General features: G+C 39.0%; 1 protein-coding gene across 1 annotated transcript in view; it reads right to left on the reverse strand.

The window, feature by feature from the left end:
- Positions 1-211: 211 nt before the first annotated feature.
- CENPC (centromere protein C) overlaps positions 212-15,420 on the reverse strand; it is a 28,343-nt gene continuing 13,134 nt past the window's right edge. Inside the window, exons 14-19 of the mRNA XM_066317760.1 lie at positions 15,056-15,154; positions 12,371-12,469; positions 11,944-12,098; positions 11,459-11,549; positions 9,950-10,019; positions 212-448 (exon numbers count right to left, since the gene is read on the reverse strand). Of these exons, the coding sequence (XP_066173857.1) occupies positions 406-448; positions 9,950-10,019; positions 11,459-11,549; positions 11,944-12,098; positions 12,371-12,469; positions 15,056-15,154 (557 nt within the window). The 3' untranslated portion in view covers positions 212-405. The remainder of the gene's footprint in view (positions 449-9,949; positions 10,020-11,458; positions 11,550-11,943; positions 12,099-12,370; positions 12,470-15,055; positions 15,155-15,420) is intronic.

Below are 15,420 nucleotides of genomic sequence, written 5' to 3' on the forward strand. Positions count from 1 at the left end.
TCACTTTCTAACATTCTTTGAATGTTTCAGCAACTCCAAAAAACCAGCAAAACATTACAGTTCATGATGTCTTCGAAGGCACTCAAGATAACTTACATATTTATTCATAAATATTTACAAGTCAAACTCATGTAATTACCTGCACTTTCAAAACCACATGGACTGCTAGAAAAATTCTAAAATTATTTAAAATCAAAGAACTCAAAACTGATTTGCATTGCTTAATATTTATTGATACAAAAGAAAAGATTATTCATAACAAACTATGTATTTACCATTTACATTGAAGAAAGATCTTTAAGATCAATGGAACAACATGCCCCTAAAACTGGGGTGTCAGATGAAAATGTTCAGTGTTCTTTAGAACTTCCTCTGCATTAGATCATCTTCAGTTTGCAGGTAAAGTTATGGGGAAGAGGTGTCCAACAACTCATTTAATTCTTTCGTTCTAAATTATAAAAAACCAGCAATTAGTTCAAATTCACACAGTCAAAAATAGGCCTACCCATGCCATAATATTGGGAAGTTACTAGACAGTAAAGTCTAGTAAAGTCTGCAAATTGTACTCACAGCTGCAAGGACATCAGAGCATCCACCTACTCCAGTGGCAAATCAATAAAAGCATTAGCATCATTTCAAATATGATCAAAAGAGCACATTAGCCTAATTTAATTTAACTAATAGTGGTCTCTGACAAATGGGTTCATCTGTGCAAAATCTGGAGCTGTCAAAGCCACACCTGGTTGTGGCACTGACACTTGCTCTCCGGGTATTTTCTTAAGCTATTTCAAATATGAAATATATCTTGTGAAGGACCAAGAGGCCTCAGTAGTTAATGTGCATGTGAGTTTCATGTAATTTTTATAAAGATCTTGCATGTATTTTAATTCTCTTTAACTCAGGTTTACACAAATGGTTCACAATCTCTGGTCCGCAGTTCCAAAGGTCACAAAAAGCTGCTGACAGTACAGAAAATAACCAGGAACTAAAATGCTTGCTGAGACAATAATATCTGATCCAATTCCCCATATCAAGTGACAGCTGAGGATTGCTACTCCACCTGTAGAGTTATATGGGAAAAGCAGACGCTTGATAGCCTAGACTGCACAAGATGCTGAATTTTCAACTGGTTTAAAGCCCATGCACAGAATAAAGACTGCTGTTAAGACTTACAGGTGAAAACAGCCACTATCCAAACACAGTAAAATGTATTGGGGTGTATGTGCAGAAAATTGTAAGCTAATTCACCCAAACTGAGCAGTGGGCTTCTCATCAAACTCAGGTATGTATCTGCCCTAGAAGGATTCCTCAGAGCCAAGACCAGAAAGGGGAGGTTAAAACTGACACCTGTGACTCTCCTTAATATGCTCATTTTGTCCTTAACTGTGGAGAAAGGGATAGCAGTGGCTGTTCGGCAGTGGCTGGGCCTCAGGCATACCCCACACTCTGGTGGCAAAACTGGTGGGCTGCCGTGTGACACGGAAAAGACTGCTCTCCACTTGAGGGGTACAGAAATAAGGGTCTTCCCAACAAAAGCATGAACTAAACTTATAAAAGAGCAGCTTCCATAGCACAGGTTGCAACTTCACAGGATGTCTGAGGCCAGAGGGGACCTCTGGAAGTCATTTGATCCAACACTTCTGCTCAAGCACAACCACAGAGAGCCAGCTGTCCTGGATTCAGAAAAGCTCTTTCCCCTCAAATGAGCTGCTGTTTCTGATCTCTTCTGTACCTCTTGACCTCTCTGCAGTAACCACAGCAATAAGAATGAGGATGCCAAGTGTGTACACCAACACTCTGATGTGCTTTGCAAACACACACTCCCACCCCCATGACACTAAGAATGGTAAAACGGAGATGATGGGATCTGAACTCTGCGGACGGAACTGTTCTGCATGGAAGGGTATGTCCCACGTGTTTGGCCAGGTCTCAGCTCCATCTCCAAGAGAAATGTATAAAGCTGGTCCTGAGGGGCCACCCAACCTTCACAGCTCTTTCAGTCTAGACCCCTTAGACACCACAGAAACACTAAAACTCAGGAAGATTACTTTCTCCTGGAACTGACCAGAAAAGTCAAGCAGCAACAGGGTGTGAGAAGGCACATGAGAGATCCACACCCACAGGGGCAGCAGTGGGTACACCTCTGTGCCAAACCCAGCTGGTGCCAGGCAGCATTCCTACTAGCAAGAGGAATGAAGATGTAAGAGCAGGTGAATGCCTGGACTAGCCTGCCAATACAAAATTAGGGTATGGCGTGGTGCCTAAGTGATGGCAGACGTACATCAAGATTGTGCCAAGGCAAAGGAAGTCACCAGCATGCTGAATTAGTGCTCTGAGAGGAGCAAAAAGCACAATGCTATGGTGCTCCAGGGTAAGTCTGGCCACGGGGAATGGTGCTAAAATGGATTCTTCCAGCACTGCAGAGCCAGCCTCAACAGATGGATGAGGCTCAAGGGCAACCAACTGGGCCTAAAGCAGTCTCAGTTCTGCTTCTGCAGCCACAAAAACAGCAGATGATGACAATAACAAACACTTTGCCAGTGACATCCTAAGCCAACCTTCTTGGGATTAAAACTACAAAGTCTTTTAAAGAACAGAGACCAAAGAAAGCTTTGCATCACTTCTCTGAGGGTGAAAATTGGGAGCTATGCCAGGCCCTGTACAAAACTTGCAGGAGAGGTAGCAAAGGAACCTTCAGGCACAAGACCACTACTGAAATAATTCAAACAGCTGGAACTGAGCTAAAAAAAAAAAATTATTCAATCCTTGCAAGTGGCAAAACAACAGAAAAGAAATCTTTGGTAAGGAAAAATGCATCCAAATAGGGCAGGAAATTAGTTTAGGCAGCAAGACAAAAAATGAAAGAGCAGACTGAAACTTGATGGAACAGCTGAGCTGCAACAGCAGCAGGTGAATGCCTCATCCTGCAGCCTGTTCCAAGAGAAGAACGAGAAAATGAGACAAAAGCACACCTTGGACAGATACTTCAAGAAGACAACTGCCAACTCGCATATAAAGATGCAGTACATCACAGTGGCAGAATGTTCAAATGGAATTTCATGAAGAAAAGGAAATTACTATCAACATTTCAATAAATACTTGAGGAAACCTCTCCACTATAATTTCTGCAATAATTAAAATTCTAAATATGAAGGGGGGAAAAAAGGGAACACTTCTGCAAGTTTTTAGCCCAAGCTAGGTCAAATGAATTGAGAGGTTTTGTAGTTCATTAGCAACACAGGTCAATGGAAATGAGCAAGGAGGGATCTGGGGCTTGTGCCTCATCTAAAAGCCTCAGCATCTCATCAGAGATTAGCTTTGCTAACTTAAAAAGTTCTTCAGAAGAAAATTTAAAATATTTTCAGTAAAAACAATACTAGTGTTGTAGGTTCCTCCTTTTTTTACACCAAAACCTACAAATATATCATGAAGCATGAGTGCAGACTGTGGGCTGACCCTGGTTGGATGCCAGGTGCCCACCAAAGCTGCTTTATCGCTCTCCTTGCTCAGCTGGACAGGCAAGATGAAATATAAGGAAAAGCTCCTGGGTTGAGATGAGGGCAGGGAGAGATCACTCACCCATCATCACAGGCTGCAGGAGAATCTCAGTTCTAGTGCCTGAAGGACCTCATCCCTGCTCCTTCTGCACCGACCTGGGTGCAGGCAGGGCTGTTTCTCTCACATATCCTCACCTTCTCTCTTCTCTGGCAATAACTACTTCTGCACAGTAATATTTTTCATTCTTAAATATTACCACAGAATAGTTACCACCAACTCTGGTGGGCTCAGCCTTGGCCAGTGGCAGGTTGGCACTGGAGCTGATTGGCATTGTCCCTGTCAGACACTGGGAAGCCACTACTGGCTTCCCACAGAAGCCATCCCTGTAACCACCTCCCCACCACTATCAAAACCTGGCCATACAAACCCAATACAAGGACATCAGCAGAAGGAGCTATTTCATGACAAGGTAATCATTCTGTGAAATTCAGTGGGGTGAGCAACTGAACAAAATGAAGCTATTCTAAATTCTGATAGTTCACTCCATGCAATTTGTTCGAGAGGTTAAACAAGATGCTAACATGGACTCAGTATGCCACAAAATTAAGAGGTACATAAAGCAAACATTTAAAGTTAGTTTTTCTTTAAAACACAATGGGGCATTTTCACTACCTAAAATACTGTTAAAGTCTGGGAGCTGTGTTCTAATTTAGAGCTGTGCTCTCTGCTTTACCTGTGAATTACCTTAAGAGTGCACAGTAAACCTGAGTTACTCATCAGGCAAATGTCTGCTTCTACTAAGAAAATCAGCCATAATAAAAGGCAGACAACATTTGCTGGATGTAAAAAGGCCTCTGCAATTATCACTTAATTGTCCTTCATGGGCCAGTACTGGGAGTCTCATACTTTCCCCTTAAGGTTGCTCCCTTCTTCAGCACTTTTCTTAACTGTCTACTTAATTAGTCTTCCTTACTGGGCTTAATTGTGAATTTGTTTTGATTAATTAGCCTCAGAGCTCACTTGGCACTAACTGAAGTACAGAAGTGCTCAGTTTCTTTCATGTATAGGCTACTGCATCCTATGGGAGCCCCCTCTTTGTCAGCAATAAAATTTCAAGTTCAGATAATGTTTGAAAAAAACTTTTTTGTAATTAACTTTCAATTCTTGTAATTACCCCCACTGTACTACAACACAAAAGTGTTGCTAACAGCAAGAAAGGGTAAAATTCATTAAATTCAGGCTCCTTCTTCAGTGGATTATACATCATGCTCATTAGCTGAATCCCATAGTTTTAGATATGATGACATAATGCTCTTAAATGCAAGTGTTCAGATCAGTACTAGAATCCCAAACCAGGAGTGTGGGTTACCAGCAGACACAGCTGTGTCCTTGTGACACCACCACCAGAAAACCTTTCCCATATCAATCTTTCCAAAAGTTATTGACCTTCATTGAAAATGCTTTGCATAACCTAGACCAGTCAAGTCTCTAACACCTAGAGCACTAACACAGTGTTTCATTGTGTTTACACCTCTCATATCACTCCTCTCCTCTCCCTCTTTATGGCACGTTGACTCTAGGAGACACTCTCACAGCATTACCATGCATCTGCCATCTTTATCAACTCTCATTTCAGATACTGTTACTGAAAACACAGGAAAAGGCATCTTTAAACACCATCACAATAAAAAAATTTAATAAGCTACATGAAATTTTGTGTGTTGATAGCTATCACACCCATTTAATAAACTTCCTAAATATTTGTCAAGAGTACTGGAATTCTTCAGTTTTCAAATTTAAAAGTCCTTACCTATCAAACTGCAAAGAGAAATTAAAATTTTATTCTAGACATTAACATTCTTTTCTGTGAACACTTTTAGAATTGCATCTCAACAGTCAGGCTGACAAAGTAAACACTGTTTATTCCAGCTCCTTGTTTCAATCACAGTTGCTCTTGTGCTCCAAACAGGACTGCAGAAGGAGTGCAGAGTACCTGTGGTTTTACAACTTTTATGTTGTACCTTTACTTGGGCAAGGAAGCTCAAATGAAGCGGATCAGAACAGAAGCTTTGTGAGTGGGCTAAAAACAAAGAACAGCTCTGCAGGCAAACCTTTTAACACATTTGTTTCCTAATAATCTGCAGCCTATTGTTCTGGCTGATGATCAACCATGTTTTCATCTTAGAACTGGATCATAGGACTCACTTTGGTTGTCAAATCCTAACTGAAGTTCATCCATGCAACCCAAAAAGTTTGCCTTTGAGATCTCTTCTGACTATATTTGTGAACACCTGGGAAGTGACAGGATTCTGCTAAGGAAATGTGGCAGCTTGGAAAAACTAAGATATTCAGTTAAAACAGCTGTCAATACCATTAAAGAAGCATGGTCCATGCTCCTCAGTTAGATGTATCACCTGCAATCAATCACCACTTAAAAGTAAATCCTGTATTACAAAAGACATCATACAAAATCTATACAGCAGTAGAAATACAAGAAATATTCCTTCATGCTGAAATGCCTTTTCAGCTGTTATGAAATGAGGAAATAGCTCTTTAGGTTTATTGCATTCCCCAAATGTTAATTTAAAATCATCTTCAGATAACCAATTTAGTTGTGCACTTGAAAAAGAGAAGAAGCTGTATATGTGCCTCAGCAGTTTGTTTTATTGGTCCTGTTTATTTTGTCTGTAATTATTCAGCTCACAGTCTCCTATTTTATGTTTACAGAGTTGTACAAATATGAATGTGCATACACATCTGACTGTTCTGCAATCATTCTTCTGCTAATTTAAGCTTCAAAAAGCTTTGTTTAGTAAAACAGAACAGCTTTCTAACCAAATGAAACTACAAAAAGATAGATTTGCAAAAGAACCTACTAACCTTTAATTTCTTTAGAGAGAGCCAAAGCCTTCAAAACTCTGACTTTTTATTGTGACATGGCTTCTCAGTTAAGCCTCTTAAAACAAGCCCCTGGATGTTACCATAGTACCTGGTATAGAACACATGAACCTATTAACTTGAAGCTTAAATATGTGACTTGGCTTTTGTTTCCAGCTCTCTCAATTATTGTTGATAGAAAGCAATGAATATTTATTTTTCAATAATGTAATAATTCATTTATTATATTAATTAAATAAAACACTGAAACAGGGTTATGCACTAGGGTATCCTAGTGGATATGTATCCTCCAGGAACAGTAAGTGTATCTCATAGACAACAGAAAAGGCCATGTGTCTTTCAAGACAAAGATCCCAACTTCACTCCAGAACAGGTAACACCGGTTAACCAACTTCAGCCTAGCTCCACAAACACCTGGCTAAACCACAGTGGCCAGTGGAAGTGAGATTATTCAGCAGAGCAGAAAATAGTCTGGCAAAAAGACTCACAAATATGCAGAAAGAACACTACTTCTCAAATTTCAGAAAATGCTTACTTCTTTGCAATATCTTACTTGTCCTGCTGTACACAAAAACATAGGAAGCAAGAACCAAAACAAGACCAGGCAGAGGTGAAACATCAGCTGCTTCTGACTAACAACTGATAATTGATTGACACACTGCGCATCTCAGCAGCCATAGGAGTCCTGGCACTCAGAACATTCTCCTGCACCTCCTCACACTATATTTAGGCTAATCACACAGCAGCAAATGTCTAACAAGTGCCAAGCTGAAGAACAAAATTTGAAATGTGATCCAGACCAAACTGAACAACCCAGGTCCTGCTGCGCACGAATGTTTTAAAGAACAATTTTGCACAGTGGCTGCACAAGTACAGCATCCATGTAACTGAATGAGCTTAGCAACATTCAGTAGTTAAATCCTACTGTGAATATCAAGTGATCTACATCTCCTTGCAAGAGAATTCAACTAAATTTATCTCCACCTGTAACACACTGCTCTACCTGCCTTTCAAAAACCAGACCCTAATGAGCAAAGCAGCCAGCAAAGGACTATGAGCTGTGCTTGAAGCCCCATCTACTGACAAATAATAGAATTGTTCCTAAAACAGAGTAATATTCCAGAGAATGTCCTGTGGCAAACCTGATACTGCTTCTTTAAAAAAAAAAAAGCAAACCACAAACATATTCAGATGTAGTCCAGCTACAAAATGTTCTCTGCAAACTACACAGGACATTTCTCTCAAAAAATCAACCAGCCAGAGAGCAACAAAACGAGCCAGCCTAAAAAGTGACATACTTTACCAAATCTGCCCTATTCTCTCGACACTCCAAGCCACAAAATTAGGAAAACACACACAGGCACGCTGACATGAAACCTGCAACTTCCAGCCTGTGTCAGGAAAAGGTCTGCACACATTAACTCTGCTGAAGAAACCATCCTGAAGGACTTACTTCTCTCGACCCTAAAGAAAACCCACTCATGACCTTGCTGCCAAGTTGCAGTGGACAAAGACACATCAGTGCCTGACGTGCCACAGCTCCGTCCACACTCTCCTTTAGTACCGCGAGCCTTGTAGTCCATCCACATAAGTCACTTACACTAGCCCCTTAAGTATCCATCCTTCTGCTGCCCAATCTGCAGACAGGTAACACAGAAAAGAATTTGCAGAATATTTTTCTTCATAACTACCTGGCCATTAACATAACTGAAAAGTTTTCTTGTTCTGATTTTCAACTGGAACCAATTTGCTGCTGGGATCAGAGACATCACATCCATGGCCTGACCGCTGGGAGACCTGCTTAGGTTAGAAGCAGAGTCTTTGGTTTAATCCTAGCCCTGTACTTTTTCCAAGTGGCAAAGTTCCAGATCTCTGTAGGCCTGAGGAGTTGAAAGACTTAAAAACTAAACGTTTTAGTGGGTGGGATCCCCTCAAGCAGTGAGACAGCATGTGTGCCCATCTGGTAGCTGGTATGGCTCCAGCACAGGAAAGACATTATTTTAATCTTGCTGACCTTGAAGAGACAAACGCAAGCCCAAAATTTGCAAAAGCTGCCATGGAATTTATATCTAGTAACTAAATGACTTTTTTCCTTTTTAACTCTTAAAATGCACACAAAAGTTGAGGCTGGAAAAAAAGTGACTTTCAGTGTAGTCTGAATGCTGACAGTAAATAGTTTGTTTCAAGACAGAACTAAATGGCAACAGGCATGTTCCTGTTTCATCTGCTCAGAGTTACACGTGACTTAGCCATGAATGAAAAGACAGCACACAACTTCTACCAAGTACTTCCATTGTCAGTCTGTATATGCACTAACCATAGGTACTACTGCTTGAAAGAGAATGACAAAGTATTAGCTCAAATTCCCTAATCCAAAGGATCTTTCACAGAGACTTGGTAATCTTGGTGTCCAAGCCCTTTCACAGACACAGGAAGTTAGCTGACATCTAAAAGCCAATTGCTCTTTCCTACTTTAATGTATACTCTAGATTTAGCATAAAGATCACGGCCAAGACTGGTTACAAGGTTAGTGTTCAACCCTCAAGTCCTTTAAAATTCACAATTCCAATTCAATTTTCCTTATTCCTTGTATCTCCTTATATTAATATTTCTCTTCAAGGATAGCAATGACCAGAGAGAGAAAGCAGCATACAAGAATAGCTGCAGTTTATGCTTATCTTCAGCCAGAAGGAACCTCGAAGAGCTTGGGAGACAAATGCTATGTATACCATCTGCTGTCTAGACTTGGCTTCTGGAGTATACAGTATAATTACAGCTTTCCCAAAGGTCCTCATTATTATCCAGGAACACAGCAAGCAAATCAAAAGGAGATATTAAAGTAATATATTTGGCAATGACCTATCACCGTTACACAAAATAAAGCTATCAACAATGTTCAGAGCTAATCAGGCCATAGCTTCCACCCAAAAGACACAACTGATAAGCTCCTACTTAAGAGCTCCTATTTTCTATTCAGATTGAAGGCACTAATCATCCAGCTGCCAGGCAAGGAAGGGGTGCCTGTCGTTAACATATGAGAAGGCAGCTGGACCCCAGCACAGCAGCCTTGCAGCAGCCCATCTCCTAGACAACAATTACTGGAATGCAAACAGCAGGTTTGTCATTTAAACAGAGATTATTCTAAGCAGGTTGTACCAGGCAGTCGTTAAGACTATGTATCAGATGTTAGCTGAAGATGCCAGGGTTTTTTCAAGGGCTAAGCATCTTTAGGGAGATTAAGCATATTGATACAATTTGGAACAATAAATATACCCACACATTTCATACTTTTATCTTTCTGTCACTGGATGGCACAAAACCAGTTACTGATGCAGAGCAAAGCCCTTCAGTATGTCATTTCAGTTTGACAGAAAACTACCAACATTCTTCTGGTTTTTTTCTCTCAACTCTTCTTATGTTAATTTTGGCTGCTATGTATTCATTTGTAATGTCAGGCTGGGTCCGCTCAAATATTTTTGTACGTAAAAAGAACTTCAGAACATGTAAAATTTGACAGGTGTTTAAGCAAATTTCTTTGCAGAAAGTTCTTCACCTGTCTTTGAGTTGTGTGAAGAGAAGGACACTTTCTTCATTCAGAAGATTACGTATGTTATATCCATTTCCTGCAAATAAAAACAGAGTAAGTTTTCCTTAGGAGCCACTGGTAATTTTTGAAGTCTTCTGTCTTCAGCCAAATATAGTTAATTTTATACATTTTAACAGAAAGAACATTAGCTCTTAATCTAGAATGTCGCTTTTACAGGCAGGTCAGTGCATTTCAAAGAAATTACAAGAAATATAGCAATGTGTCATTTACTCTGATCTTTGCTTAGAAGATTTTTACTGAGAAGAACATAACAGGCATGAGCTCTCAGCTCTCAAAACCCACAATAAAATTCAAAGGTGACTGAATTTATTTTAATTTCTTCCTACAGAAACTATCAATAAAAACTGCACAAGGAAACTTCTCTGCAGATCTCCACTTCAGATTTGCACACTAACATGACCACAAATGCTCTAACATGACCACCCTGAGCATTGGCAATGAGCAACCTCCTCACACTTATATACAGTCACACGATGAATTACAGGGATCACCTGTCACTAACACTGCACTGCCCATCCAGCCATACTGACACCAGCCATCAGGAAGCAGGGAAGAAAGAAGTGTAGATTCTTATGGTCATACAAAAATTTCAGCATTTTATATGATCTGCTTTCCCAAAAAGCAAATGACAAGATTGTCTCTGCAAACCCACTAGACTTTTAAAATTGAAACATCAAAAAACAGCTTCAAAGCACCAAGCATTAACTGAACAATGACTGTTCAGTCAACACATTGTGCTGAAAAGTTAACAAGAAAAAAAAGGGCTAATTCCTTATTTTCTAAAGATAAGCCGCTTCACAAGAAAGCTGTACAAAAGCCCTACCGCTTCATGAACAGCCTGCTTTAACACTACTACGAAATCTCTGGACTAGTGTCTTAACCCACTGATGAACAGCCTCCCATATGGAATTCATGTCACTTTTATATCAGAAGGACAAAATCAGATCTTAAATTCTCAAAACTCATATGAAGTTACAACCTCATATGATTCAACAAGATAGTTTGAACCTTCTACATACAAGAACATAATATGGTGAACTGACCCAAATGGATTTTCATAAATCTACACAGGAAAAATGCACAAAGCATATGGTGATGGAAACAATTATATTAATTACTAGTAACATTAGGCTGGCTGTGATATTTCCCCAACATTACAGCTAGTGACAGAATCAGAATACCAAGAAAAGTTTACTCTTAGAATTTAGTAGTGTCATCAAAACTTTGAGGCCAACGCACAAAAACAAGCGGTATGTGTATTGTAATGCATACGATAATATAATGTAATGCATTCAACCATTAGATCATCAATGTTCAGTGTTGTGTCATATTCTGTTCTTCATCACCCTATACTGTCCCATTCTCTAGTCAATCATTCTGTTTGGTTTTGATTCCTAGCATGCTAATTTAGTCTCCTGCACCTCCCAACAAACGGGTCCCAGACACTTGACTCACCTGGTGGAACATAGAAGCAGTCCCCTGCAGTCAGGCTATACGATGTCTTGTGTAATGTTACAACAACCTTGCCACTGATAATATAGAAAGCCTTAATGGAAGTCAAAGGGTTCTAAGGTTAGCAACATTTAAGAAGATATCCAAGAAAACACTTTCATACACCTAACAAAAATAAAAACCCAAATGAGCCAGCAGAGCTGCAATCTCTTTTCCCTACACTGATGAAAAATAAGATGCACAACTCAAAAAGGGGATGTGGTCCAGTTTTATTTTTCTGATATTTCTTGCCTGCAAGATCCAGAAAGTAGGAGCACATGCAAAGCAGGGCAATGTGCATGCAAAGTACCTTCAGCAAACTACTCATTAATGTTTATTTGCTTTGGAGGGGGGGGACCTCTCAACTTTATGTGTTATTTCCAACTGCCCCAACAGATCTTCTGTTTACAAAGTTCATTTTATAAAAATTTTTTAAAAATCACACTTACTATTGTATCCATGTGGACAAACTGGTGCCCTTTTTCTTTATATGGTTTCAGAATCAATCTACCAGTTGCAAAAAGAGACGTATTCAAATTTTTGTATATTTCTACTGCTTCATCTTTGAAGACGTAATAGGGACTTCTTGCAGTGTTTATACAATCTACAAAAAATGTCCAGGAGATTAACATTAATGCTTACCACATAATTATTCTTGTTACATGCTCAGTGCAATACATATTGTTCCATAAAAGCTAGACTCAATATTTAGCTGAAAAATCAGGACACTTCTTGTGTTTCCCTCAGAATTTTCTCCAGAAGAACAATGAATATTTCAAAACCTCACCTTTTTATGCCCAATGTGGCATGAACACTTATTTTTCTCATAAATCGACCTAGTTCAGGAAGTCCCTTGGCCACGCCCATTCAACTCACCTAGATGCACTTCCTTATCTGTTACTGGGTCCACTACAATGGTCGGCTTAGATGCATCAGCTAGGATGTGGTCCAAACTTACAGGCTCCTCCTTTCTACCTGAGGATACAATGAAAACAAAACAAAACCAGAAAAGTAATCAATACAGATTTTTAAAAGCTAAGCACTTAACCACAACTTTTCTACAATTCTAACGTCACACATTAAGTACTTACATTTCCTTTAGTAAGTGACTAAATAGACTGAATACTCTTCCTTCAAACAAAGAAAACCATCCATAACAATTCTTTGAAAATGTCTTTTTCATTGAAATAAAATCTGTGTCTAAGAGATGAACACTCTCTAAATCCTAAGGAATTTCTTAGGAAAATGCCAACTATTTATCCTATGCTATTAACAACGGTATTTACCCAAAACTAAACTCTATGTTTTGAGAGAAGAGTTTTTCTAGCAACAGATGCTGAGAGAATATGAAATACATGTGAAGTGTGAAGAACAAGTGCTTTTGCTCAACCTACTGTTGATAGGCATCAGGAGACTTAAAAGAGAAAGCACTGAAAAGACAAGTACATGTCCAATTTTCCTTTTCTCAAGAAACAACATTACAGGAATCCCACTCTAAGTTCTAAATCTGAGAGCTATTGCTACAATAAAAAGGGTTTTTCCAGAGAAAGAAATACCCTAAGAATGGATGACAACACTGTGCTTTACAGACAGAAAAGAGATGCTCTAGAATGTTCATGGCAGAATAAATATCCAAGTTCTCTTGCAGAATTCTCTTAAGCAGACAATTTTAGCTCTACAGTGTACAGGAAATTTCTTTAAAGACAGACAGAAGAAACATGCTAAAGGCAAGTTAAAGCATTTTGTAGGGACTCATGACAGCTTAAATACCCCTACAGCAAGACAATCAGGGAGGAAGAAAGTTACTGTGTTTGAACAGCTTTGTTGCAACATAACCATGTCTGTATAAAAAGAAGCAGCAACAGATGTAACTCTATAGCTATATTCTATAAGAACAGAATTTTTATTGTATCAATAACATTTAAGAATTTTTGCTAGAAATTTTACTTGGCTGACAGGCCTTACATGCATCACTAAGACTCAAGGATGTGAGCAAGACTGTCTCTGAGGATGAATGTTTGTCACAGAAGAAATCAATCACTTCTGGAAGACAGTTCAAAGGCACTTGCAACAACCAATAGTTCTTGTAAGATACAGTGTGAATAGTCACTATCAGCTCAGGTTCTCATGGGCTGCAAATGATTTCTATTACAACATAAACTGTACTTAGATCAAATATTTATGTAGACCAGGGTCCTGTCTCCCATGAGTGGCCCAAAGCAGGTATTCCTTCCATTCCCCAAAATGCCATAATAATATACTGGCACTTCAGTGGAATACTGGAGCTCACACACTTTATTTAGAGCTATTAACTCTCCTGTTAAGTCTCCTGTTAATGTAGCCTTCAGGTTCCTGCCCTGAAACTACATAAATATTTTTATGTACAATATTCCGGGCAGGAAGCACACAGTGAGAACAACCATCTTATTTTGCTGAATAACCCAGCTCTCACTGTCTTCCTTACATACCTTTTATTTCTTGTGTTTAATAAAATAAGCAGAAAACCCCAACAAGACCATTTACTTCTATTTCCCTTTTCCATGTTTTAGAGGTGTTTTTAGACCTCTTCTTTAGAGGCCTCCATAGTATTCTCTTCAGGGCTGAGGAGTCATCACTACAGAAGTCCTTCTAGGCTTTTGATGAGCTTTCCCATAACCCTCTCTAGCCCTATCACTTTCTTTTTGAGGTAAGGAATAAAACTTACATGAAACACATGTAGAATCAGAAACTGGTACCAACAGTGATTGTTTTCATCCTTATTTCTCTAATGATTACGTCAGTCCTGATTAGTTTAGTGCTAGAACCACATGGCAGTTTATATGTTTGTTAGCACTTGTTTTATTATTATTTCTATAACTTCACAGAGAAATGTTTCAGCTTCAAGCAAAAGCTCCAGACAATCCCCATAAAGAAAGGCTTTTTAGCATTAAAACATCTGCCAAAGAGCACAGCAAAAACAATTTAGCTTTTGGACTTTGACTCTCTTTTCTGAACATTACTTACATATTTAGTATCTACTGGCCAGAGAGTCTCTGTTTGTTTAAATATAGATTTATGGCCCACTTTTAACCATTTTATGCACTGTCCTTAAAGCTCTCTCTTCACCTACCACGTTGTGGTTTTGTATCTAAACTACAACAACTTGAAGCCCTACTGGCACTCTCGGCTTCATTTTTAGATGTGTTATTACAGGTATCAGCAAAATGGCTATAAGTTTTTATACCTTAACTGTGCACACTAGCATCATGTGCACATAGAATATGTACAGTTTAGTTTCTGCAGCCCCTGCCTTAAAGGCACAACAGCACTTCTGTGTATGTCCAGCATTTCTTCCTTTCTTATGCTAAGTGAATAATTTTACAGCAAGAAGGTACAGCATTGCAATAGATCTAGTAGGAGCAGGTTTTCCCTCATCAGATCATATTAATAAATTATGCTTTAGAATTATTTTCACCCAGAGACAGAACTGAGTGTTTACAGGAGAAAAATCTTAGAGCAGTAGAGCACTCCAATAAAGAGACTTTTACAAGTATCCAAAGGAAAAAAAGTCTGTGTTCCTACTTGTTTTATCTCTTGTCCGCTTGGGAGGATCCTTCCTCCTTTTACTCTTCCTGGGACATTCTGTTTCTGGATGCACTAGTCCACTAATCACAAGCCCTCCTGAAACAAAAGGAAGATAAATGAAGTCCACCAGCTCACAGTAAATTTAAAAGAATGCAAACTTGCACAACCAACCAGCATTTCAATTGAGAATACACTTCCTTGATGCTGAACTTTTCAGATTGCTTTAGAAAGCCAGAACAAACAAAAAGGCTTTTCAACATACTTTGGAGCGCAATGCAACTTGAGACATTTTGAAAATTATTTGATCAAATTTCAGTCAAAGAATATTTCAGAAAACCATGACATGTAAATATTTTTTAAGA

The sequence above is a fragment of the Sylvia atricapilla genome, chromosome 4, assembly GCF_009819655.1.
Source record: "Sylvia atricapilla isolate bSylAtr1 chromosome 4, bSylAtr1.pri, whole genome shotgun sequence".
NCBI lineage: Eukaryota > Metazoa > Chordata > Aves > Passeriformes > Sylviidae > Sylvia > Sylvia atricapilla.